Below are 25,633 nucleotides of genomic sequence, written 5' to 3' on the forward strand. Positions count from 1 at the left end.
AATAAGTGGAGTCACCACTGCAAAGTAACCATGCAGATCTCTCTCTGGACCACAATAACAACCTGCCTGCAGTCAAAAAGAAAATATTCGATTTTTTTTTTTTTTTTACATAGACTTTACCTAACCTCAGGTAAAATAATCTATAAAGGAAACATCCTCCCTAAAAATAAGTGGAGTGACCATCGCAAAGTAACCATCCATGCAGATGTCTCTCTGGACCACAATAACAAGTTGCCTGCAGTCAAATCATACAAAAAGAAATTATTAGAATTTTTGTTTTATATAAACTTTACCTTACCTCAGGTAAAAAAAATCTTTAAATGAAACAACCTCCCTAAAAATAAGCGGAGTGACCATTGCAAAGTAACCATCCATGCAGATCTCTCTCTGGACCGCAATAACAAGCTGCCTGCAGTCAAATCATACAAAAAGAAATTATTAGAATTTTTGTTTTATATAAACTTTACCTTACCTCAGGTAAAAATAATCTATAAAGGAAACATCCTCCCTAAAAAAAAGTGGAGTAACAACTGCAAAGTAACCATCCATGCAGATCTGTCTCTGGACCACAATAACAAGCTGCCTGCAGTCAAATCATACGAAACAAATTTATTCCGATTTTTTTTTACATAGACTTTACCTAACCTCAGGTAGAATAATCTATAAAGGAAACATCCTCCCTAAAAATAAGTGGACTCACCATTGCAAAGTAACCATTCATGCAGATCTCTCTCTGGACCGCAATAACAAGCTGCCTGCTGTCAAATCATACAAAAAGAAAATATTACAATTTGTGTTTTACATAAACTTTACCTTACCTAAGGTAAAAAACATCTTTAAAGAAAACTTCCTTAAAAGAAGAGGGACCCAGCTTATTCTACTTAACATGTTGTCTGCAAATATTATATTATGTAAAAACATTTTTTACAAAAACTTCATCCAGATGTGTGACATTGGGACACTTTATTTCAGCATGTATTCATATTGTACCTGCCATTTTGCAGGTTATCAAATCTGTATGAGAAACATCCACTTCAGGTCAAGTTGAACAGATTTTTATTATTTTTCCAAAACAACAAAATAAATCATTTGTTTACATAAACTCCATCTACCTACCTCTTTTACAGATGTGCAACATTCGGGCACGTTTTTTACGCATTCATTCATTGTGCAGGTTAAAAAAGTTTTTTGAATCATGATTTAAGTCATTAAATCAAAATTATAAATCATAAATTCCTTTAGCTATTTAAAAATAATTGAAATAACTTTGTAATCCTCAGTTAAATCAAAAAAAATATTTTTAGTTTTTTAACAAAAAACTTCCTCTACTGCCCCTTTTTTCAGATGTGTAACTGTGTGACACTTGATTGTAGCATTTTAGATGTAGACATTGTGTTCATGAATACCAATAAAGTTTGAGATTTTGAACCGGAAGCTGTCGTAAAGCAGTCGTTTGTTTGTCGTGCAGATGCTGGTTCCCATAACAACAGTCAAGATGGCAGCGATGGCGGTCGGAGACGAGCATGCTGCCGCTGACGTTCTGAGAGGACTCGCTCGACACGTCAACTGTCTGAACGAAGACAACATGTCCACCCGCAGGAGAGCCCTGGACCAGATCAAGAGGGACACCGTGGACGGAGGACTTTCCGGCGGCGTCTTACAGGAGCTGTTCTCCGCCCTGCTCAAGCCTCTCCTCAAGTGCCTGTCAGATCCGAGCGAAAGGTGCCGAGACACCGCGATAGCGACGATCACAGAGTTCATCCGCTGCGTCCCCAGGCCGGAGGAGTCTCTTCCGTATCTGATGCCCTGCCTGGCTCAGCGGCTCGGGGAGAAGGAGATCCTGGAGCCCGCCGAGGAGCTCCGGCTGTCGGCCGTGGAGCTGCTGTCTCTGACGGTGGAGCTGTGCGGGAAGCACCTGGCGCCGTATCTGACCGAAATGATCATTATTCTGCAGAGAGCCATCGTCGATCCCTTCCCGGAAGTGAAAAGAGAAAGCTGCAGATGCGCAGTGGGGTTCGCGACGCGTGTTCCAGGTTCGTGTTGTTGATACGAGTCGGTCGCCATGGTTTCCGGAAACGCAGACGCCGAGTGGCTGGAATGAATAATCGATTTGTAGTCATCGTTACAATGCACATCATTCAAATAACCCCTTATATAGAAATAGATATCAATAGATGTGTTAATGGTTTAAAAAAAGTTAATTTGTCATTTGTTTTCAGTGCTTCTCACTTTTTTTTGTGTCTTGTGTTAACTGTAATAATTCTATTTGGCAGCATTTCACTATTTGACTGTCAGATCATTCCATTTACTTGTGCCACTTTGGATAAATTGTTTATTTAGTCCACATTGTGTCAAAAACTCAGAGAAATCAGTAGTTCAGCATTTGAAATCACAAAACCTGAGACATACTAATGCTAATCTGACCAAGATCACAGGATATGTCCAGTCTCATTATTGATACTGTATAAATATTTTAAAAACTGCTATGGTAACTATATTGACTTTGGACAAATTGTTTATTTAGTCCACATTGTGTCAAAAGCTCAGAGTAATCAGTAGTTCAGCATTTGAAGTCATAAAACCTGAGCAACATACTAATGCTAATATGACCAAGATCACAGGATATGTCCAGTCTCATTATTGATACTGTATAAATATTTTAAAAACTGCTATGGTAACTATATTGACTGAATAAACTGATGTGTATTTCACCTCTTTCTCCTTAGAGCAATTTCATATGCAAGCTGAGAACCTGGTGAAGCCTCTGATGCAGACGATTTCTCATCAGCACTCCAGAGTCCGAGTGTCTGTCATAGAAACCACCGGGACCGTCATTCAGCATGGCACCGGGAAAAACGTGGACGACGTCCTCTCTCACCTGGCGCAGAGACTCTTCGACGACTCGCCGCAGGTTCTACAAATAATCTACTGTTAAACACTCCCACTCTGTGTCCTTACAAGTTCAGATTCTTAAGCTTTTCACCCTGAAACTAATGCTTTACCTCCTGTGGCACAGGTGAGGAAAGCTGTGACTGTAGTAGTTGGGAATTGGCTACTTCACATGAGAGACAGATACTCTTATTTCCACAAACTCATTCCGCTCCTGCTGAGCAGCATCAACGATGAGATCCCAGAAATCAGGTATTACACTGCAGGCATACTCCCCCTTTCCTGCTTAATATAACGGCTCACGTGCTATTCTTCAGGTCAGGGGGAGTTTGATGATCTAAATATCTATAAAATGTCTCTAACATGTGTTTGCACTCCCCTGTTGCAGACTTCTAGCAGCTGATTTATGGAGACAGGTAGGAGCACAGTGGGAGAAGGAGAATGAGGACGACATTAAGGATAAGATGGACTTCCTCCTCACCCCACCTCCCTTCTACCCACCAGGAGGTCAGTCACAGCTGGCAAAGCAGCAGCTTCTCTGCCACTCTGTCATTTTTAATTCAGATACTCAACGTGGGAGAGAGATTGAGTCCAAACTTAATGGAATGAATCAAGAATAACTTTGACCTTTAACAGTCCCCCTGTTAATGGATTTCAGATTTACATAGTAATTTATATATGGTTCTAAAAGTTATTATTTTTGGTGACCTACAGATATTTGCCTCAAGGGTAAGATTTATTTACTCTCTGTCTCTTGGCTCATACTCAGTCATTTGATCTGGCTATCTCACTGTAAACTGGGTCAGTTGCCGAGAGAGTCTTATAATATAAATATAGTGTGCGAGTTGTTGGCATTAATGCGATTAAACTCTATTCCATGTGTGTGGAGAGATGGGGGATCGGACAGCTGTTCTGTTTGCTTTTGTTCCTATCTAAACGCAAGACCTTTAAAGGTTATCTTCATGTTTCTTTATTGGAAATCAGCCGTGTGCGTTAAAGTCTTTAATATGTCCTACACAAACTAATTACCTCTGCCAAGGAGGTTTTGTTTTCATATGCATTTATAAGTGGTTTTTGTCTCTTAATTAGCAGCATCACACAAAAACTGCCAGACTGATTATCACGGAACTTGGGCAAAGGGTCTGGTATGCGTCAGGGAAGAACTCATTACATTTTGTATAATAATATTGCACAAGCATATCAAGAGGAGTGATATCTATGAGTGTGTGCAATTTGGTGCAGCTCGATTGAATTTAAGGGGACTGTTTGGCCTTGAACAAATGGTGGGTGTACTTGCTGTACTGAGTGCTATTCAAGTTACATTTGTGTTTGACCTACAGCTCTTCAACACGCTCTGTATGAGATGTTAAAGAGAAGAAATCCAAACAAGTATCCAGATATATTCAGTTTGGCAAGCTGACGAGAGGCTGAAAGGGAAATCATGCTGCAGTCAAGTATAAGTTCTGTTTATGAAATGTTCGCAGGTTTCATCCAACTTGTGTCAAGGGCAATTTTGACACTTGCCTACCAGAGCATCATGCAAATTCTAGTCAGGGGAATTCGTGGCTGTTGGAGAGTGCAGGTTGAGGAGGGAGCATTGAGAGATCACTTCTGCCTCCTAAAGATCGTGTGAGCATCAATTGTTTCTATTAGAGATGAAACTGTGTAACAAAAGCTTTATTCTTTTTTTTTTTTTATATATTTTTATTAGGAGGTAAGGCACAGTAGAACAATAATCAATGTCAAATTTACATTGAGTATCATTTAATCTCTGTACGACAATTAACAATATATAGAGATATTGACACCAAAAAAAAACAATGTGCATCTCGATGGGTTAAGAGATACAGTCTACCTCCTTGGATGTTTTCAAAAGCTTTATTCTAAGCCTGTATGATGCAAACACTGGATTGTCTAGACAGAGCTGGTGTTTATCCTTGATATCCTGCTTAAGCACAGAGCATAAGTTCAGAGTTTCTTACATCCTGTAAGATGATCTTTTTGGCTCTTTGAGCAGAGGGATTAATTTAGGTGAAATCTAAGTTGGGAATGGTGTCTTGAATTCCAGTGTTAAAACACAGATAAGCTTCCAGGTGCATCGGGTTCACTGGTCTGTCCTCCTGCATAATAAACACCTGTCACACCACTTCAAGGCAAATGTAAATGCAATCTCCTCCACGTTGCTGCATTAAATCATGTCTCATGTAATAATAAACGATATAGTAAAAAAAACGATGCTTTCGAGTGACAGCGTAGTTTTCAGGGCAGGCACTGGCTTGGAAAGATAAGTGTCTGCCCCGGGGCTGGGGATGAGTGTGAACCTGAACGTGGTCACCATGGCTTACCTGTGGAGCCTGGATAAGTGTGTGTGTGTGTGTCAGGGGCAAAGTTCTTGGGTCCTGCATTTTGGTTACAGCTCATATACATGTCCCACAGCTACATGTGACAATGAGGATGAATATACGCTGTGCCTGGGGACAGGAAAGGAAAGAAAAGGGAAGGGGAGGAAGGCTCTCTCTCTCTCTTTCTCTTTTTTCTTTCTCTATCGTGGCATCATAAATCTGCCGGGCCTCCCAGTGTGAAGAGGTCACTGTTAGACAGGGAGAGACGACCAGAAAGGGGCTTGTTTTGTCTTGTCCTGGTGTGTTTCTCTGATTTATCTCTGTCTTCCTTTAGTCCCTTCTTCCTCTCTCATTAGTGTGCCTTTATGGAGAAGAATGAGGGGAGGGAGAGCGCGGTGCAGGATTTGAAATGTAGGTTGAGAAAGTGTTTCACTTGCTCTGACAAGTCCCTCATGGGTAAATCTTAATTGTAAAACATTACGTGTAGAAATGTGACGCGCTGGAGTTGAGTCAGCAGACATTTAAAAATCTGTGATTCAGGGATATTTATAAAAGTAATAAAAATACAACTTAATTTCTACAGTACTTGAGGAAAGGAAAAAACGCATCCCTATAAACACATAAATCTAATCAGCACAGGCGAGGAATTCCAGCGCCTCGGGGTCCTGATGGCAAAAGCCTGGTCACCCTTTGTTACAAGTCTTGATTTAGGAACTACTTGCAAGTGTTGGTTTACAACTTCTACAAGTCACAACTCCATACATAGACAAGGGAATTCAGACAGAACATATGTTGCGTTTTGAGCTAATGAAACCAAACAACCTGACCGTCTCTTGGAGATTGTTCACAGTCATTCCAGAAAGCACAGTTATTCACTAAATGAAGGAGAAGTAGATGAAGCGGCTGAGAGAGAGTTGAATATATAACCAATAAATGTTCCAAATAGGACAAACTGTTAACCAGTTGGAGAAGAGAATGCAAAGTTGAATGTTCTTCCTTGTTCTCCTCCAGTGGAGCGCCCGGGGCTGGGCTGCAGAGAGCTGGTGATCAGGAACCTGGGCAGACTGGTGCCAGCCATCACCCACGATGTCACCGACTGGCTGGTGCCCACGAGGGTCCGGACGTCTCAGCTGCTCTCTGTGCTGCTGCTCCACGCCGAGGACCACAACACGCAGCACCTGCAGCCTCTCCTGGCCACTCTCTATCGGGCCTGCACCGACGACGAGAAGGACGTCGTCAGCAATGTAGGTTTGAGAAGAGCGCGGTGGAGTGTGTGACTTCCAGTTTTAAATACTTAGGAATACGTAAATGTGGTTTGCATGGTGCACAGTGAGAAATGCCTTGTTTAATATTCTAATTCACATCAATCTGCTCTGGGAATAAATAAATCCTTCTCATTAGATTAGCTGTTATGCATCATACTATATTTCTTTTTTAGTCATTCTTTATAGACTCATTTTATGAAATTTCAATCATCAATGACTAAATGATCTCCGGACACATCTGTTGAGCTTTGAGTCAACACCTCTAGAAGCATTTCGTCGGTTTCTCACAGTTGTAAAGTAACACTGCACCAAGCTGAGCTCAAGGACTTTGGATGCACCTGTCAACGTAGGAGAATTGTGTGGATGTTTGATGTGCGGCGAATTAAAAGCACTCTTCCTGTTGTTCTCGTCCTCCTCCATCCTCCCTCATGTCTCTCTTCACTCTCTCTTTGCTTACATCCAGTGCCTGGCTGCCGCTAAACTGTTGGGGACCTTTGTCCTTCCGGCCGCCTTCCTCAAGCTGCTGCTGGATCACGTGACTACGCCCCAGTCTCCCTCTCATCCCTGGGCCCCCCTCATGGTGCTGGCTGCGGTGCTGGGTGGCTGCGCCCGACCCCTCCTCCAACCACACCTCGAGCAGATTGCCAACACGCTGGCTCAGCCCGACGTCTGCCAGGAATATCAACAGGTCAGCAGAGGGAGGCGTGGGTTTGGTCGTGGTTGAGCTGTTTTTAGCTTTTTTTTTTATTTACCTGTGAATGCACATCCTACTGTTGTCAACTGAAGCAAAAATGAAGTTTACTGTGGAAAGGGAAGGAGTTCATGTTTGAATGATCAAAAGATCACAGACCTTCCCGGTTTACTCTGCCCACATTGGTTGCCATGTCTTGTTTCTCCCCCTGGTCTGTGGGCACCAGCTGTTCCTCCTCCAGTCTGGTTCGGTGATCTTGGCAGTGTCACAGAAGGTCATCACTCTCTCTGTGTACCTTAGTGCTCTTATATTTGGCAGGTACGGTTCAGCAGTCAAACAGAACATTTCTTGCCTAATTCGTCCCTCGTGGAAATAGGTTTCACGATAAGATGCCATATCTCTTTAGCTGAAGACTTTTTCAGGAGTTTTGAATAGCACTTCTGTACACATTGAGTTCAGCGGGTTTGCCGTTGAGTAATTCTACAAAATGCCGACCCAGCAAAAAGCGACAGTCCGGCCACATGGTGTTTTTCAAATCTAACATTTCAAGCCTGCGATCAAAACCTCTTTGCTCACACGCAAGTGGGAGATTTGCCCCCACAATGTTCAACGTCTCTTTACGTTTTATTTTTCTTACATAGCAGAAGAAATTATAAAACAAACACTACCTCTGGAAAAGTCCCATCGAGTCCGCAGCAGTATCATCCCTGCTTCCTGTACTTCCAAACATGTTTCCCTTTCAGAATCAAAATAACAGTTTCCAGGCAGAGAGCTATTTTCTGATCGTGCTGCACTATTGACTCACCTACACCCCTGACCCCACCCTGCTCTCAGTGAGGCCAGCAAGAATTTCCTCCCAGGGATAATAATAACAAAAATCCACTAATTTCACGTGACCCCTGCTCGGCTGCTCTGACCCCACCGGAGCAGACAAGGCAGTGCATAGTCTTTGTCTCCCTTTTTTTTTTTATAGCCATGTGTCAGGTCTCAGCACCGGACTGTGGCTCAGCCGTGCCATTGAAAGAATCCCTGAAATTTCAAAGCCTGCCCGGTCAAGGCCAGTGATAAATGAGGAGGGAAGTTGACCCCCTTCTGTCCTCTCTGGTCGTTTTCCAGCAGGGTCAACAAGAGAAAGAACTAACAGGACGGGACAGTCACACGTTCTCGCACAGATGGAGGCAGACCTCTGCTTCCTGTCGGTCTGTTCCTCCATCTATCTCCCTCTGTCATTCTCTCTGTCTCTGTGTCTGAGGGCAAAGCGGAGAGGGGTTGCGATTCAAGAGATCACCCAGACACAGCACCTGCAACATTCCTCGACAACATACAGGGTTCATAGCGGGGAGCAGGGCCAGATCACTGTGTGCCTGTAAATAACAGCCCTCGAGACAGGAGCACCTGCATCCCTCTCTCCCTCTTTCTCTCCGTGCCGAAACGCTGATCCAGAACATCGTGCACCCGCCTGCCGCAGAGTTGTCTGCAGACACGAATAGCGAAGTAAAACAAAAAGGAGACCCGATACCCTGATTTCATTACATTTAACTTTTTTTTCCCTTTTAAATAAGGCATCTTAAGAACTTTATAAGAATGTGCATTTGGATTCAACTTGAGAGAGTTATGTGCCTTGAAATTGGACTTGGTCAGAATGAAGCCGGTTAAAAACTGACATATAAATAACCATCAAAGTGAGCAGGGGGAGAAGCAAGGCTCAGCGGGGAGTTCAGGGAACAACCATAAGATTTGGCGGCTGATATATGAGGCTTCACCGCGACTTAACTTCACCGACTCTTTCAACTCCCTGTTTTCTTTTCTCAATTTCGGTAAGGGGGAAAAAAGACAGCTTGCAAAAATAAATGGCAGATGCTTGGCAAAAAAAAAAACAAATATTAGTTTTAAGTTGAAGATGATGTCAAGTGCTTGAGGGAAAGCAAAAGGCGAGCCAGCGGTTTGTGAAGCCACTGTGTTCCGAGGTGACCTGTTTAGTTTAGATTGCTTATGGATCACATATGGACTTCTTTTTATAGGGGTATTCCACAGAGGAGGCACAAACCCACACCATCACACACACAGCCGAGACTCGCTATGCTTTGAGTTGCCACAATGAAGCAGAAATCGCAATATCTGCATGGCTGGTATGATTTAGTAAAGATAGGGGTGAGGAGGAGGAGGAGCGGCATAAAGAAGGGGCCTGACAATGAGTTCGGATGCATATTTACAGCCAGGCTTGTTAAAAAGAGCTTGACCCCAGTGATCAGAGTGAAAGTTTGGGAAAAAATGGAAAAGCTCTGTCTCTTTTCATGTCGTCTGTGCATTTCACAATGTCACGTCGACCCGTTTTCTGCTGAATACACGAGTGTTAACATAACTCCATACATCAGAGTGTCTCCGGCGTGCCTCCCCTTTGTCATGACTGACAGCCGTGCACCGCTCACTGCTCTGCTGAACGACAGATAAAGAGAGGAGAAGAAAGGCAGGAGAGCAAACTTTACCTTCGTGCAAGAGGTCAGCACCACATCCACTACCGCTGTTTGTTTTCCCATTGCCTTGGCAACATCAGTAGCTCTGGGGGGGTGAGCGCCCCACTGGATAGGAATCTATCGCCTTGTGGTATGGCTCCTGAAAGTGGAGTTGGGCGTGTGTGTAATTGATGTATACAGTGGTGGACAGACACACACACACACACACACACACACACACACACACACACTGTGCAATGAGGCCCCTGAAGCGTGCCCAGGCCAATGAAACCAGGTGTATCTTGCCTGGCTCCAGGTGTCCACATAGTCATTACACCGCACCACTTTTCCCACTCTCCCTCTCTCTGCCTTCCCTTATAGCTGTCTTCGTCTCATATACAGTATATGAAGTGTGCAAATATTTTTGTATAACGTAAATGTGTGCGTCTGCGACTGTTATCTTGTCCGCCTCCCTTCAGCTCCTCCTGTGTTCACGTGCCAGTGAATTCCTTTGGGATTTCCCCCATCAATGATTTGAACCCATTCACACAGGTAGGGAATGGGCACTCTGCCTGTGTCTGTCAGCTGAAGGAATGAGGGCAAGTCTCGGTCGCTCAGTACTGCATGGAAGTTTAGTTTAGCCTCAGGAAAAATGTGTTTACACACTCTACTAACACCCTGGACTCAAGATCCATGTAGGTGTAAGGAGCTTTTTTCCCTCCAGTGTGTGCTCAACACTCCATCGCAAAATAAAAAACATTTGCTCATTAGTCTCGCAGACTGGAACTCCTTTAGCTTCCCTTCCTCCTCACAAATCCTGTCTTCTTTTTTTTAATGCTCTGAGCATCTTTACTTGGCTTTGCACTTGTTTTTCCTCAACCCAGCTGTGCTGTGCTCAAATTTTAGAAAAGATAGTGCCCCCTAGTGGTAGACATGGGTTTGTGGTATCTTGAGTGGCTGTGCTTTTATGAGTGAGGGGGAATATGTTAAGATAGGAGTGTGTATTGAGAATTCTTTGCTCGCACACACTAAAGTCTCCCCCACTCCCGCTGAAGCCCACAGCCCCAGCCCCCCCCGAGCCATAATGACAGGCAACGAGAAAACAGGAAAAGAGGCCGTGATCCCAGTGATGGCATGGAAATTAGCCTTAGCCGCAGGTCTTTGTCTAAACATGAGCTCAACACAACACTGGCTGACAAGTGACAGAAATCTGACACATGCTCCCTCTCAGAGAGGGAAAATAAGTTTTTGTGGATCAAGAGTTATTAAAAAACACAACATTACCACCTCGAGTTAATTGTGTGAGAAAGTAGATGTGGACTGAGAGCTTTGCAGGAAGGGGATAGTGTGCGGACCAAAGTGCAATGGGGTTCATTGAGAGACGCAGTCCACATTCCAACAGAATCCCTCTCACAAGTGCAAACTTCTAATGATTCTTCCTCTCTCTCTTTCTTTCCAAGGTTATGTACTTGGAGCAGTTGTTGGCCTGCGTGGATGTGCTGCTACGTCAGGGCGAGGCAGACTGTGGCGCGGTCAGCCTCCAGCTGCTGCAGGTGCTGGTCACTGTCCAGAGTCTCTCCCCCTCTCCAGATCTCAGTGAAAAGGTGAGAACGCCAAAGCACGAAGATACAATCCCAGATTCCTCCTCTCCGCTGCTCTGCCATTACCTCATTTTTTTAACCCCTTTTCTCCCTTCAATTTCCTTTTTTCCATCATTTTTATGAGGAGGGTAAACAGCTTGTATGAGGCAAAAGAGCTATTCAAGGAATGCGAGCATTTGTACAGGTTCAAAGTGGGCATGGCTGACGGTGTAATTACCCACTTAGCCGGGGCATCTGAAATTGCACCTTTGGACTGGAACTTTAAATTCAGTCCTGGGTGAAAGGTGGAGTAAGCAGAAGAAGGAAAAAAAACTGACGTAAGCTGCAGCTTTTGGCAGGTGTTGTGTCAACAGCTCACCTGCATTCGTGGCTCCATAACGCCTCCTGAGGTCACAGACAAACGGATATGTAACTAACTAAGCTTTAATGCTGCGGCCAGCCTCCGAATGCAGAGGGAGACGCACAGGAACCACGACAAGTGAAGCGCATATGGAGAAGTTGGAGAAGAGATGGGAAGGAATGGATTAAGAAAGAGAGGGAGGGTGAGAATGGCCTTGGGCATTTTAGGATCCAGAGGGAAAGTCAGACTTGTTTTCCCAGAAAGGGGGCACGTCTTTCCCATCAGTGGACAGCTTCAGGGTTGTCTAGGTCTCCTCTGTGACTCAGACGTCTCTGTCCCTGTCCGTCCCTGAGGGACCATGAAGGGAATTATGAAGTTCCCCAAAAGGTCTGTTAGTCTGCCCCAATTATTTACTCTGCTATCTCTCATCCCTGCTCTTTCCTCTCAGCTCGGCTTTATTGGTGTGAGTCTGTGCGAGTGTGTGTGTGTGTGTGTGTCGGTTCCTGTGCCTTTGTGACATCCTGTGTATTTGTCAGGGTTTTTGTTTCTGTGGTTTTATGTGTGAGACCTTGTCATGTCTGAAGTGTTGTTCTTCCCAGGGTTTCACAGGATAGTTTTGCGTCTCCTATTTCAGCCCGGCCTGGAGAATTTCTTAAATTACAAGAAAACAGCAATAATTGCTCAACTAAACAATTTTTTTTTTAAATTTCAAGTAAAGATTACAGCAAATAACATGTATTTTTGTTCCATTCATCCCTCTCTCCTCCCTTCAGGCCTTGGAGAGCGTGCAGTGCTTGTGTAAGGTGCAGGGCCTGGACTCGGGGATAGAGCTCTATAGGCAACACATGAGTCGGCTGCTGGACTGGCTGTCTGCCTCTGTCAACACCTGGTCCAGTTACTCCCCACAGAGACTCCAACTGCATATCATCGTCATACAATCAGGTGAGAAGTGAAGCCTCAATGTGCACGAGACGTTGCCAAATTGCGCCGCAGGTGCTGAGGTTTGCACATATCGAGACACAAAGGTGGTCAAAGAAACACAGGATGGTGTTTCAGACGTCGGTCAGACGGGCTACTTGTTATTGATGAGAAAATCCATGCATCAGATCTCAACATGCTCTTTGGAGACGTTTCCCCACCCGTATGTTGGTTGAGTCTACAATCTTAGTAGAATAATTGTTTTGTCAGACACGACTTTATGGTGTGATTTGTGAAGCCATTCGTTCCTGAACTTGCTCCAACACAACATTTGACATCATATTTTTTGAAATTGCCAAAGCACCTAGGTTACAAATAATTAAAAAATAAGAATTCCAAATACTTGAGTCTTCTTGCAATCGGACCTGGCTCTTTGCTGCTGGTCTACCCTCCACTCTTCCCCATTTCAGGCTCACTATCCTATACACTTGAAACATTTCTTTAACAAAACAGTTCCAGTATGCCAGCAACTGAAAAAAACAACAACTGTCATTAGCACTACTTGGCTTTCTGACTTTAGTAAATCCCTGTCTCTCCCTCTGTTTTTCAGTCTGTGTTTCTCAGACTTGTCTAAAGAGGTTAGTCTATGCTTGTGAGAGTATGTGTGTGTCTGTGTGTGTTTACTTGTCTCTGTGAGGACCAGTTTGAGCCTCCAGAGTGTGTGCGTGTGTACGTGCGTGTGTGTGTGTGTGGTGCAGTGGGTTAAAAAAGCTGTGACCTTGTCTTTGGTGGTGAGATTTCACTTTATCTCCGCCAATACCATATAATCCTCCATCATCAGCGCCTCCCTGTGCCACACTTTCATCTCCATCTCTTTCTTCCCCCCCATCCCCTCTTTTTCTATTTGACTAGGCAGCTGCGCCCCTCTAATCCTCACACAGACACACACACACACACAGAACCTGAAGTCATAGCCCTCAAAAAGCTGTCTCTACCTGTGGGGACCTAATTTTTTGTCCCCATTGTGATGTCCCAACAGGTTACTGTGCATTTAAGTTAAGGGGCCCACTGGGATATAACAAAAAGGACACACACACACACACACACACACAGCTAACTGACCAGTCCTTTTTAAGTCCACCCTGTAATCCCTGTGCGGGTCACTACATCAAACGGCTCTCCGGCCGCCTACTCTTGACCTTCCCCAGGATCAAGGCCACTTTGAAGCTCAGTTTGTTACAGAATGTGTACGGGTGTGTGTGTGTGTGTGTGTGTGTGTGTGTTTTATTTGCGAATGCTGAATACTGCTCTGAGCCTCCCTAGATTTTATTCTCGCAGATGTGATCTCGGGTCTACTAAGATGACCCGAGGACTTTATTACTGGCAGCAAAACGGACAGCATGTGACTGTTGTGTTTGATGTTCACATGATTCAGGGAAATTGTCCCTCTGCTGAACAATTGTCGGCAGTTAATTTGACAACTGAGAATTGGTCATTTCGCTTGCTCATCAGCTCCGCACACACAGCTGCCCGCTCATATCCTCCTCACAGCCTTTTGTTCTTCAGTCGGTGTGAAAATGTCTGATCTCCCGCTGCCTTTGCTCTACGTTCGGTCTTAATGCCTTGCTCGAGGACAGGGTACACACAGACAGTCTCTCTCTAAGCAGGACAATGACCGCATACAAAGGAAAGTGTGTTTGTCTATGAGTGTAGGGAAATCTCTCCTCACCCCATAGTCACTGTGAGATGACCTGCAGACGTCTTCTCTAACTCCGGATTGTGACACACACTTTGATTCACACATCCCGTTGGCTGAAGTCTCTCTCTCTCTCTCTATCGCAAACATTGTCCACCACCCTCGGGCAGTTGCCGGATTTCCTCTGTCTCCTCTCATGTCTGTACAATAGAGTGCAAACAGGGCACGGACACTTATCACTTGTTACACACACACACAGATTACTATATATAGCTCCGAAAACATGCAGTCAGACTGTTGGTGGGTGTGTGTGTGTGGGCACTGGGCAAATTAGTGTAACTGGGAATTCTTGCCCTGTGAGTTTCTCATTTTCCTGTAATAGATACAAAAACACTCCATCACACAAAGACCTTTTTGTGTCTCATTTCCTCAGTGAGTCTGTGTCTCTGTCTCACCCGTCCATTGAGGGCTGAATAACACCAAGCCCTCTGGTCAGTGCTTAACAAAAGAGATGTCTGCCGTCTGTGTGGGCTGATAATAAAACTAAGAATTAAGAAAAGGCACAATGAAATGAATCTACTCTTTTTAATGTTTAGAATGATGTGGTTAGGCTGAAAATGAGTGGTGACAGAATTAACTAGAAGGATGCATACCTCTGCCAAGGCTCAGCAGGCCCCTTATGAAACATACATCATATTAAAAAAAGATAATTTCATCATGATCCATGAATCATTCTTCGAGAAATCAAAGAAAATGTCAGATCTCGCAAATTTTAAAGGAAGTTAATAAAATTCCTGGATTCAGCCCCTGACCTGGATCCGCTCCAACTTTTAAATGTTCTTCCCTTGCACGCACTGGTGAAAACATCCTCGGCGAAGTGATTTATAGTCAACTGACCTGATTTCAGCAGGGACTGAAGTTAGGAGGTCTTTAAATAACTAAGTCTTGTTCAAGTTCTTTCAAACGACCCAAAGCTGCTTGATGTAATTCAGTAAACTATCGTGAAAGTTCACACGTGTGCCTGTGTTTGTGTTACAGGTCCAGTGATCGGGGAGTTTGTGGCCCAGTTGATGCCTCTGCTCTGGAGCTGCCTCCAGCCCGACAAAGACCCCGAGATGAGACTGAGCATCTTCACCATGCTCGCCAAGCTGCTACTGAACGCAACCAACACACTGGATTCCCAGGGGTGAGAAAGACAAAGTCACACAGAGCAAGTTCGCTGATGAAACACGTTAAGGGCCCAAAGGTTTCTTTAGTAGGTTAATGGGAAGTTTTTTGCATGTTTTGCATTGAACAAAGGTGCAGACACAACATTCGGCATCACAGGCTAACTCTCCACCCTGTAATCACTGCCTTATGTTACAGTCTTGGTTCGGTTTCGTCTCGTCTGAGTTTTCCAAGTCATGACATTATTATCACAGCTTGCTATTTTCAGACTTTGCTTCACATTAACCTGCAAATAAGTTCCACACCCACAAAGGGACCATAATTAGAATTGCACAAGCACTGGTATATTTCCTGAAAGCCGTTGTTCAGTCTCTCGGTTTCTTTTGGATCTTTTGGACAGGTAGTCATGTCGTCGATGATAGGGTTACATCATGGCGTGATACCGTCCGTGGTAGTTTCAGAAATGAACTTGAAGTGGTCTCTTAGGGAGTATCATATGAATTCACTCCACTTAATCACTTCCCAGCATGCATGAGAAAGACGAGTGCACATGCTGTCGGAAAGTCTCCTCACTGATTTGAATGATTATTGTCTGGTGACAGAGGTAGGGTCGGAAGGATGTCCGACACCCAGAGAGCAGCTCCTGTTTGGACTTTCTTCTCCCCTGTGGCGCCCCTCCGCCCCTCCACCCCCCCCCCCTCCAGGGTCCCCTCCGAGCCCTCAGCTGTGCAGCTTTCAGCCCGGGTTCAGAGCTCTAATCTGAGGGAATGCATTAAGCCTGAGGCCCATCCCGGGTCCCAGTAATCACAGCAGCTGCCCCTGTCAATAACAAAGACAAACCCCGTCCAAGAGGGTTGCCATAGCGATATCACTGCAGCGTGTTACTTACCCCAACCCAACAGCCCAAAGGTCTGTCCGGGTTAGTAGTTGTTTCCATTGGATAATATCAGGGAAAAACAGCTAATCCTTGTATGGGAAGATCTCAAAAGTGCCGTTGGCCTGAACCCAGCAACAGTGTCAGGAATACAAGATACATTTATGCCTTTGTCGGTGAAATTTGTTGCGTAAACAACAGGAAATGTGGTCGGGCCAAAACACTGGAAATTGGAACTTTGCTTTCAACTTTCATCAGATTATTATTATCCATAAATGTGCGTATTAGACAAAAGGAGCCTCTGTCTCTTCCCCACTCGCAGCGCGGCCACCTGTGCTGCTTTCAACGTTTCTCATTCCTGAGCCGTATCTCTGGTAATCGCAGAACCATAAGCAGAAAGAAATCATGTTACATCTTCAAAAGATTTCAAGTAAAAGCTTAACATGCGCTGTTCGGGGGGTTGTGCGGTCTGCCATAATATTTCCATTCAAAGTCGGCTCATCCCTCCATTCATGATTTGTGGCCCGCTCTTGGCTCAGCAGTTTGTAGCCCACACACACACGTGCTATGTCATCAAGAAGACAATGATAGTCATAGAGAAAACCGCTTCTCTTTGTTCTACAACCCAAATGACATAATGATAGATCGGCGGCAGAACGAGCAGAAAGGGAAAGGATGCGTGCATGGATGTTGGAACCTTTCATCCATGCACACGTACTGTTTGTGTTTTATGTGCTGTGATTAAAGAGCTAGATGTGAAATCTAAGTAGAAGGTGATGTGTAAGATATGAAAGTTCATCCTTGTGGCAGGCGGTATTCGTGTGCCACTTGCAACCGAGATAAGAGTGTGTGAAGAGCAGGGGTCTTGATTTCTGCTTTGAAGACGTAATAAAACAGGACATCTAAAACTGGAGATCTTTTATCAGGATCCTAGATTTTACAGATTGTATACAACACAAAACAAGACGAAATGAAACAGATTGCTTGTATCAAATTTCACTTTTTTAAGCAACATATTTTAGAAACGTCTCATCACCAGATTTTTATACATTTAAATAAAGACCTAAAATAAGAATGGATAATATAGTTGAAATCATAATTGCAGTAATAATAGTAATATCTCCAAAACCACTATGTCACAATATATCAAAGGAATGCGACATCACCCACAATATAATCAAACTGATGGTCAAAGCATGAAATGCATTGTAGGACCAAATCCATGAATTAATAATTTAAGTGAACAACAGAACAAGTAAAACCACTAACGAGAAGGTCGGTGGTTTGATCCCCAGCTCCACATGATGTTGTGCCCTTGGGCAAGATGCTGACCCCAGACTGTCAGTTTGCAAATGATTAAGAAATACTTGATATCATAGGAAAGGGCTCTGAGTGGTAAAGACAAGAAAAGTGCTTTGTAAACCCATGAGGTGCACATAGACGTGCAAAAGAAAAGTCCAATGCTCGTCTTCTTTCCCTCGGCATCGCTGTAAGTCTTTCCAACTTCTGGCGTCATGTTGGTGATGAGCTTTCAACACCTGTCAAGATGAAGAGGGGGATCGAGCAGAGAGCGGGCCGTATTCGCGTCACACTGTCTCCCCCTGCTGGCGCCGAAAGAGTGCAGCACGCTCTATTAAACCCATGACGGCTTTATTATGATACCAGCTGAACATCCCGAGGCGGAGATCAGAGGCTGTGGAGGTGGCTGGGAGCAGACGGAGGAGTGCAGACTCTGGTGGTGTGTGAGAGATGATGTCCGAGGGACTAAGCCAGCATGGAAAATAGAAGGAGCAGGGGGACAGGATGACACCCAGATGTTGCAGCCCCTCGCCTCCTGCTTCTCCTCCACTGCCCCCCCCCCACCCCAACCCCCATCCCATCTGCCTTGTGGGAAAGTGTGTGGGAAAAGGGCTGCAGCATCCACACTGTGTTTGCCGATGCATTTCCAACATCAGTCACTTCTCTTCAAAGCAGCAATAGAAATGTGTTTCTCTGCCCCTCTCCTAATTTGACCCTCTGCCTCCCTCCCAGGCATTTCCGTGACGGAGCCGAGAAGTTCCTGTGCGACGTCCTGCTTCCCAACCTGGTGTGGCGAGGAGGCCGCATCGCCGGTGCCGTCCGCACCTCGGCGCTCAGCTGCCTGCTGGCGCTGCTGCACGGGGGGGCCATCACACCCGGACAGGTACAGACACCTACATTGAGCACGCAGAGATGTACCTGCCTGCACAAAATAGAAACATGGGTCACATGGAAGCGAGCAGCAGCCAGTAGTACGATCTCCATTCTGTAGAAACACTTTCTATTGACTCAGCTGTAAAGGAAATGATGTGTTGGTGCGTTCGCTAAATCCATCAGGAGTCGACATGTACTTCGAATTTTTCTGTTTTATCCATTTCACAACAAAGCAGACGGTCCCCCTCGGCCATTTAGGAAAATATAAAACCCTTCTCCCCTTGGCTGAAGGAGTTGGCCGCAGCAGGTAGCAGGTGTACGCGGGGGTCAAGCGGGTCCACATACCTTTGTCCCGCAGAAACAATGCTCCCACTGTTCCTGGCCCCTTGTTACATGTAGGAGCTATCACTGGGCCGTGCCCCCTTGCACCTGCCTGTCGGAGCATGTGCCCAGTCGCAGTGTGCACACTCGCACGCACACATCTGGCCGGGTTTGCCCTCGCGTGCGCCGAGTGACCAGTTGGAACCGGCTTACACACACCGCCTCCATTCACACGTCTTCAACCGCAAGGCAGAGCAAACAGCTGGGGGACACAATGGGAGCCGGGGTGTTGGTGAGTGGGTGTCGGTGTGCGATCGAACTTTTACTATCAGTTGGCGCCCGAATGTGGAAAAGCAGCGACCGAGTACGACCTTGTCTCTCTCAGCTCCTGGGGGAGAGGTGAGGTGAGGTGAGGTGAGGTTACAGCTGAGAGGGAATAAAAAACACGTCCTGACAGCTTCAACAACAGGAGGTTATGAGTATTTCCACGGGCAAATCAAACAGCCTTTCATTCAGAAGGACATTGTTTCCTCGCTGCTCCCTGTGAATACAATTAGCAGCTCCAGTTACTCTCGGCGTCCTCACTCTGTCACTGATGTAATGCCGGATCACACCTCTGCCAAATTTCCCTCCTCCTCTTCTGTCTCCTTCCCTCCCTCCTTCCCTCCCTCCCTCTCCCCTTGCTCCTATTGTCTTATTTCTGTTTCAAGGGGGTGACAGAGGCTTTAGCAATCACCTCTCGGCCTGTTGCTTGTGGCGCTCAGCCTCACATACCTTGTTTGTCCATTTCCTCTGTGTAATGAAAACATCGGTCTTCACTGGACTTCTGAAGATGGGCTCCGTGCCCGTGTGTCTGTACAAACTGATCCAGACCCGATGTGAATCGGCCATGATTCAGGTGATATAACACTTAACCCGAGTCCAACACTACTTCTTGAAGGAAAGTGTGTTCTTTAACTTTCACTTTGTAATGTCACTTTTTACTAACCAGCCTCTTACCTGCTTCTCATTGCAGATAACTGATTTATGGAAATGAATTAGAAGCAGACTTTTTAAGAGGGTTTTGTAGATTAAAGAGAGTTATCTTCACAATACAGCATCAAAGCAGGCGGCCCATTAAAGCTGCTTTCTGACTCTGACATTCTCCGGAGAGGCTGCATGTGTCCAGGTTAGTTTCTCCGGACATTTTCTGGAACTTGCGAACGACTGGGAGTGTTGACTACACTTTAACCAAGCAATGCACGCAGGAGTACCAGAGTACAAACATCTCAGTATGAATAAGAGAAGATGCAAACGAAGAAGATGCAGACGAAGATGTCAACTTGGAAAGACAACAAGATTCGATGCCGTTGTTGATGTCGTGTAAACAAAAAACGATGCGCTTTCCGCTGCAGAATTTATAAGTCCCGCCTCCTGCATGCTCTACCCAGGCTCCACCTCTCGCCTGAATGTTTCAGAAATGTTCCTGTGGACGTGCCTGACCCCGACTTTCTCCTGCTGCGCTCCTCATATGGACCCAGACCCAATTCCACCGGACATCTTCCATGTGTGAACAGCTTAAGTTCCACTTTGAGATCCACTTTCATTGTGAAAATCTGTGACAAAATGACTTTACTGCACAAAACACAGTATTCCCATATATCATGTGTAATCGAGAGACCAGATTCTTCCTTCTTCGGTGATGAATTGTATCAAACAGGCTTTGATCGCGTCATTCAATGATGTGCTTAATGTGCTCGTCTCTGCCTTTCATCTGTGCAGCTGCTGTGTGTGGAGGAGAAGCTCAGACCCCGGGTGCTGTCGGCCCTGGAGGAGGACTCTCAGATGGGCCGCCTGTTGGCGTGTCGCTCCGTGTCCACCATGCTCAAACTCATAGGACACAGTCTGCCCCCGGAGGCCCTCAACAAGATCTACCCGGGTAAATGACAGGCACACACACGCAGAAATGAAAGCTCTCCTCACTGTAAATTCACATGAACGCATTGCAATTAATTCTGAATTTACCATTTGGGTGTGTCTCCTCCACAGATCTGCTGAAACGTCTGGACGACAGCAGCCAGGAGGTGCGTGCCGAGGCTCTGCAGGCGCTGGGCCGGTGGCTGTCCAACCTGACCAAAGAGTACCAGCCCGAGCTGTGGGCTCCTCACCTGCAGCTCCTCTTCCAGCAGCTCCTCCTGCACCTGGACGACCCCGACGCCTCGGTGCAGGGCCAAGTGTTCGGTGAGATCAGATGCGGCGTTTGAACTCGCAACCTCCAAGAGGAAGATAAGAGTGTTGATGGGTTGTATGTGGCGAGTGGGAAGAGGCACACATGTCCTGAGAATGTTCTAATGAAGTGGAAGCAAAGTGAATTCTGGATATTAGGAAAGTGGAAAGAATGTGAGAGTTTAAAGAATTGCTCCACATCAAAAGAACCAAAGATATTTCTGATCACTTTCTGATTAGAACGAAGAAATCTTTGATATAACATAATAGGGGTTTGATTTAAAATAGTGTTACATGGACTTTATGACCGGGATAATCTGATATTTAGCTGCTACAGAAAGCAAAGGTGATGTGATGATGGGTCTGCTGCGTCCGAGACTCTCATAGATGGAGATTATTGAGCTGGCTCGCTGCCAACACATTCCTCCTCTCCGTTTTTTTGAGAAGCTCGACATTAACCATCTTTTCCACACAATTCATCACCAGCAGCCGCTCGCTTCCAGCTGCCGAGTCGAGTCCTTTCAGGGACGTCGGGGTGAGGTGGCCTTCAACAGTGAAACACAAGATCAAGATCTATTTCCATCCAAACACACACACACACACCCCAACGGTCCCAGCTAATGATAACCACATGGGGACACCCCCACCCCAATTCTCCTCGCCACCTTTTCACATCTGTCCTCGCGCCCATCCCGCCTAATCCCTCCGTCTTTTATCTGTCCGTCTCTCGTCCTCCTCTCGTAGCCAGTGGGTTTTCTGTGACGGCCCGCAGCTTCACGGCTCTGTTTTTTATTTCCGTGTATCAGTGGAAAGTCTGAGTGCGGAACCGTGAAGTGCCTAACGCAGCTCCTCTGGAGTTTCGCTCCCTCCCACTCATGTGGATGTTAGCTGTCATTGCTCCTGACAGGACACAGGTGAGCACAGATGCCTGAGCCAGAGACGAGAGGCCTCATTACTGGACCTCTCATATTCAGGCAGCTAGAGAAACAGAGAAGAAGAAGGCGCTCACACGTTCACCAGATGCAGCGATCGCCTCCCTACTGGGATTCCGAGCTCTGCCAGACAGCGATTGAAAGACTTCCCAGCCGTTTTGTTGTTGCCATTGGTTATCAAGTGTAACCTTGACTGCAGAGTGACACACGTGAAATCAACTTCATGATCCGGCCTTCACCCACGTACTGTACCACTGTAGTTCTTGCAGTTGAGTGATTTTGAGTCATGTCCGTGTCTTTTCAGGGTTCTCTTTGAAAAGCTATACCGGTCATACATTATGTTAAAGTTGGAACATGAAAGGAACAGCTCAGGAGAATGTCTCTTGTCTCGAGCGATGCCGGATACGCCAGCCTCTCTAACTGATGCTCTGGCAATTGGTTACGCACCGAAGCTGATACTAGCTGAAGGATAAGTCTGGTGATCCGTTATATATTTTTTTCTGCTCATCAACAAATCCATTCTAACGGTTACTGCCTGTGTAGCTAAAGCTTGATAAAGCTCTCCCTGGACTTTCAGTGACTTCCTAAAGTTGATTAATGACACATTCCTGCTGCACTGTGGGACAGAGAACCATGTGCTCATTATTGCTAGAAGTAGTCCTGAACAAATGAGATATTTATTCCTGATGGAATTTAGGTTTTTTTTTATCAGAAGTATAAATATTTTGCAGTCCCAAACGAATATTTATATGAAACTGGACAGTTTTAGCTGTTACCAGTCTAACTATGTTCACATGCCATTAGTAGCTTATGTTTTCATCAGCTTTTGAAAGCCTGTAGCTGCATATAGAATTTTTTTTTGCTATTGTTCTTCAACATATCAAGATTATGTAGCTCCAGAGGAAAGCCTTTGATCGAACGACAGACAACAAAGTATTTTTTTAAACAAGGAGAAGGGATATTTAGAGGGAATTGGAAACAGCGACCCGGAATGCTAAACTTTATTTAAAGATACGAGTTGGACATCTCGATGAAGTCGTCTTTAGACCGAGGGAGGAAGTTGCAGGTGAACAACAGTTTGCCGGAGCCTTTAAGTTCCTTCAAAGTTCTGGGACTTAAGGTTCTGGGTCATTTTGGTCGAAACCCGGCCTCACAGGGTGAATCAGCATATCTGGCCCATACAGAGAACTGATACAAACATATGAGCCATTGTGCCGTGTTTCAAACTGCGATCTCCGTGAAGCTCGGAGTCTCTTTGTGAAACGAGATGACCTCACATCTTGCTGAGGGATCGTGTGTATCTGACAGCACTCGTATCTGCCTGCGCCACAAATGTGGAAGCAATCCTCGTGACTCTTTTTGAAGCTTCCCTCCCCCCCCCACTCTCTTTTTCTTTGTTCCTTTTAATAGTTGATCCCACTTTTATGCTTCTTGGATTTCAAACGCATTTCTGCGAAGTGTCTTAATGAAGGCAGCATGTCCTGACAGCGTGACGGACAGCACACCACCTCCCTCTCATCCCTCCCTCTGTCACTCCTTCAGCCCACCGCCCTGATAATCCCAGCACGGCTGCGACCTGCCCAGTCGCACAGACTGTTGGCACGGGGAGAGCTCCCTCCTCACAAGTCGCCATTGTTCTGTTCCGCCGCTCTCCACTGAGTACAGTAAACACAAAAGCTCAAAAATCCCCTCCATCCCCTTGAAGAACAAAGGCAGGTATCAGATGATGAGTTTACATGAGCTAACTCATCCAGAGTGACGGCGTGTCACCACTGGAACAGCACCAAAGCATTTATCCATCAACAGCAATTCAAGTAACTCGATATACCTGTGAGGATCAGCAGGGGATGATGAGAGGAGAGGATTTGAAAAGAGAAATGTCGCCTCCCAGTGGAAGAAAAAGACACTGACACGTTTGGTTTGCAGAGTGGATAATGTGCTGTTGCTCATCACTGGTGTTCTGACTTTTATTCAACTCTGTAACTCAGTATCTGACTTTAAAGGGACTCTTACCTTTGTTGCATTTTTACACTTTTTTTGGATAAGGTTAAATTGGTATTAATAAGGTAATGACACTCTAAAATGCAAGACAGACCCACCAGGAGTAAAAACAAACAATTATTTCACTCTCATAATATTTAGTGAAAACTTCAACCAATAAAATTCTTCGGACCGAAGGACCTTATTGGCCGACAGACCTGTCTGTTTGCTGCATGGACATGCAGGTTTTTCCGTCTGCTTCTTGTGGCGCATTCGGGCCCGCGTTCATATGTGAATGTAAATGTATATAACTTACCGGTGCTTCTGAATCCGAATCCATTGCTTTGGTAAACAAAAACTCACGTGCGTGCGCGGAGGCAGCAGGTTCTAAGTCTGCTTGTAAATAAAGTTTCTTCAAAAAAACACCGCGGATGGGAACGAGGGGGTGGGGCATTGGAGGAAGGCGGGATGATTTGAATGTGCTGTAATTCTCAAATGCAACAAAGGTAAGAGTCCCTTTAAAGGGAAACTGAATACTTGAAGTTAATATCCAAAGTATTTTTTTATTACCTCCGCCGTGAAGGTTAAGTATTCATCTCCGGTTTGTTTGTTGGTTTGATTGTAAGCAAGATAACACAAAAACAACTGAACGGATTTCTATGCAACTTACTGAATACTCAAGTATTTGATAAACGTATGTATTTTTAATTTAGTCTGTGTCCACTTCCATCTCATGACCTGTGTGTTTTGTGTGTGTGTGTGTGTGTGTGTGTGTGTCCAGAGATGCTGAAGGAAGGCAGCTCCGTCCACCCGGCCCTCCTGCAGAAGGAGGTGGAGGCCGTGAGAGACAAACAGCGGAGTCCTCTCTACTGCGACCAGCTGCTGCAGCACATCAGCTCCCTGCCCAGAGACACCAGCACACTGTCCTGAGGGACACCAAACGCCTTCATTCAGGAGGAGACATCTCCAGAACAGCCTTTCACATATCTGCGGAGAAGTAGATCGAAACATTTTTTGAACGTGACACTTTTACGAGTACTTCAACTATATGCATCACCAATTCGGTAGAGGACAGAGAGAAGGTGTGGTTTGAACCCATTTGCTGGAAACGTGCAAATAAACCCTTTCCAGTTTTACCTGCCTCCGGTTGAAGTGTGTTGACATTGGGTTTTCACAACAAGGCAAAGGTATACATGTTGGACACGAGTCAGACTTGATAAACAACCTGCAGGCTCAGATTAGGCGGCTTGTTGTAACGAGGTAAAACTGCCACCTTCATGAATGGCCTGAAGAAGTGTCATCCTGCTGCCGGCCTCCAAGCCTGCAGAGCTTTGCCTCTTTCAGAAAAATACATTTTTTTTAAGAGTTAACTTTTTCACTATGATGCTTGTTTTGTCTGCACCTGCTGTAGTTTAGGTTATTCTGCTTCTGACGTTTGATTCACTGTGATTGACTTTGCATACTTTTCTATGGATCTCTCCTTCCTGCTCATCCCAGCCTCCAGGTGGTGCTGAGTCCCAATAAAAAGTGAATTTTTTCTTCATACTGTTTTATAAACACTTAACTATGCAGATGTGTTAATAAAAATCACATGGAAATACATTTTGAATCTTGTAAATTTGTACTGAGCCCAATTTTGGACATTTTATGAATCATCAGATGGATAGATAGATTGATAGATAGATAGATAGATTACTTTATTCATCCCCGAAGGGAAATAAAGTCGTCATAGCAGCCGGTATATTTGAATACAATAAAATACAATACAATAGAATAAAATAAAAAAT

General features: G+C 45.2%; 1 protein-coding gene across 1 annotated transcript; it reads left to right on the top strand.

Moving 5' to 3' along the window:
* The first annotated feature begins 1,495 nt into the window (after nucleotides 1-1,495).
* On the top strand, nucleotides 1,496-25,412 carry LOC133023285 (dynein axonemal assembly factor 5-like). The gene is made up of 13 exons (XM_061090278.1): nucleotides 1,496-2,033; nucleotides 2,727-2,911; nucleotides 3,017-3,141; nucleotides 3,278-3,396; nucleotides 6,243-6,475; nucleotides 6,960-7,184; nucleotides 11,101-11,244; nucleotides 12,355-12,523; nucleotides 15,234-15,381; nucleotides 18,268-18,418; nucleotides 20,491-20,647; nucleotides 20,758-20,949; nucleotides 24,628-25,412. The coding sequence occupies exons 1-13, from the start codon at nucleotides 1,496-1,498 to the stop codon at nucleotides 24,774-24,776; spliced, it is 2,535 nt and encodes an 844-aa protein (XP_060946261.1). The 3' UTR covers nucleotides 24,777-25,412.
* The last annotated feature ends 221 nt before the right edge of the window (nucleotides 25,413-25,633 follow it).

The sequence above is a fragment of the Limanda limanda genome, chromosome 17 (assembly GCF_963576545.1).
Source record: "Limanda limanda chromosome 17, fLimLim1.1, whole genome shotgun sequence".
In the NCBI taxonomy this organism is placed as follows: domain Eukaryota; kingdom Metazoa; phylum Chordata; class Actinopteri; order Pleuronectiformes; family Pleuronectidae; genus Limanda; species Limanda limanda.

Coding starts and splice junctions, on each gene's coding strand:
- LOC133023285 (XM_061090278.1), top strand. CDS start 1,496: ATGGCAGCGATGGCGGTCGGAGACGAGCATGCTGCCGCTGACGTTCTG. Junction 11,245..12,354: donor CTCCAGATCTCAGTGAAAAG/GTGAGAACGCCA, acceptor TCCTCCCTTCAG/GCCTTGGAGAGCGTGCAGTG. Junction 12,524..15,233: donor TATCATCGTCATACAATCAG/GTGAGAAGTGAA, acceptor TTTGTGTTACAG/GTCCAGTGATCGGGGAGTTT.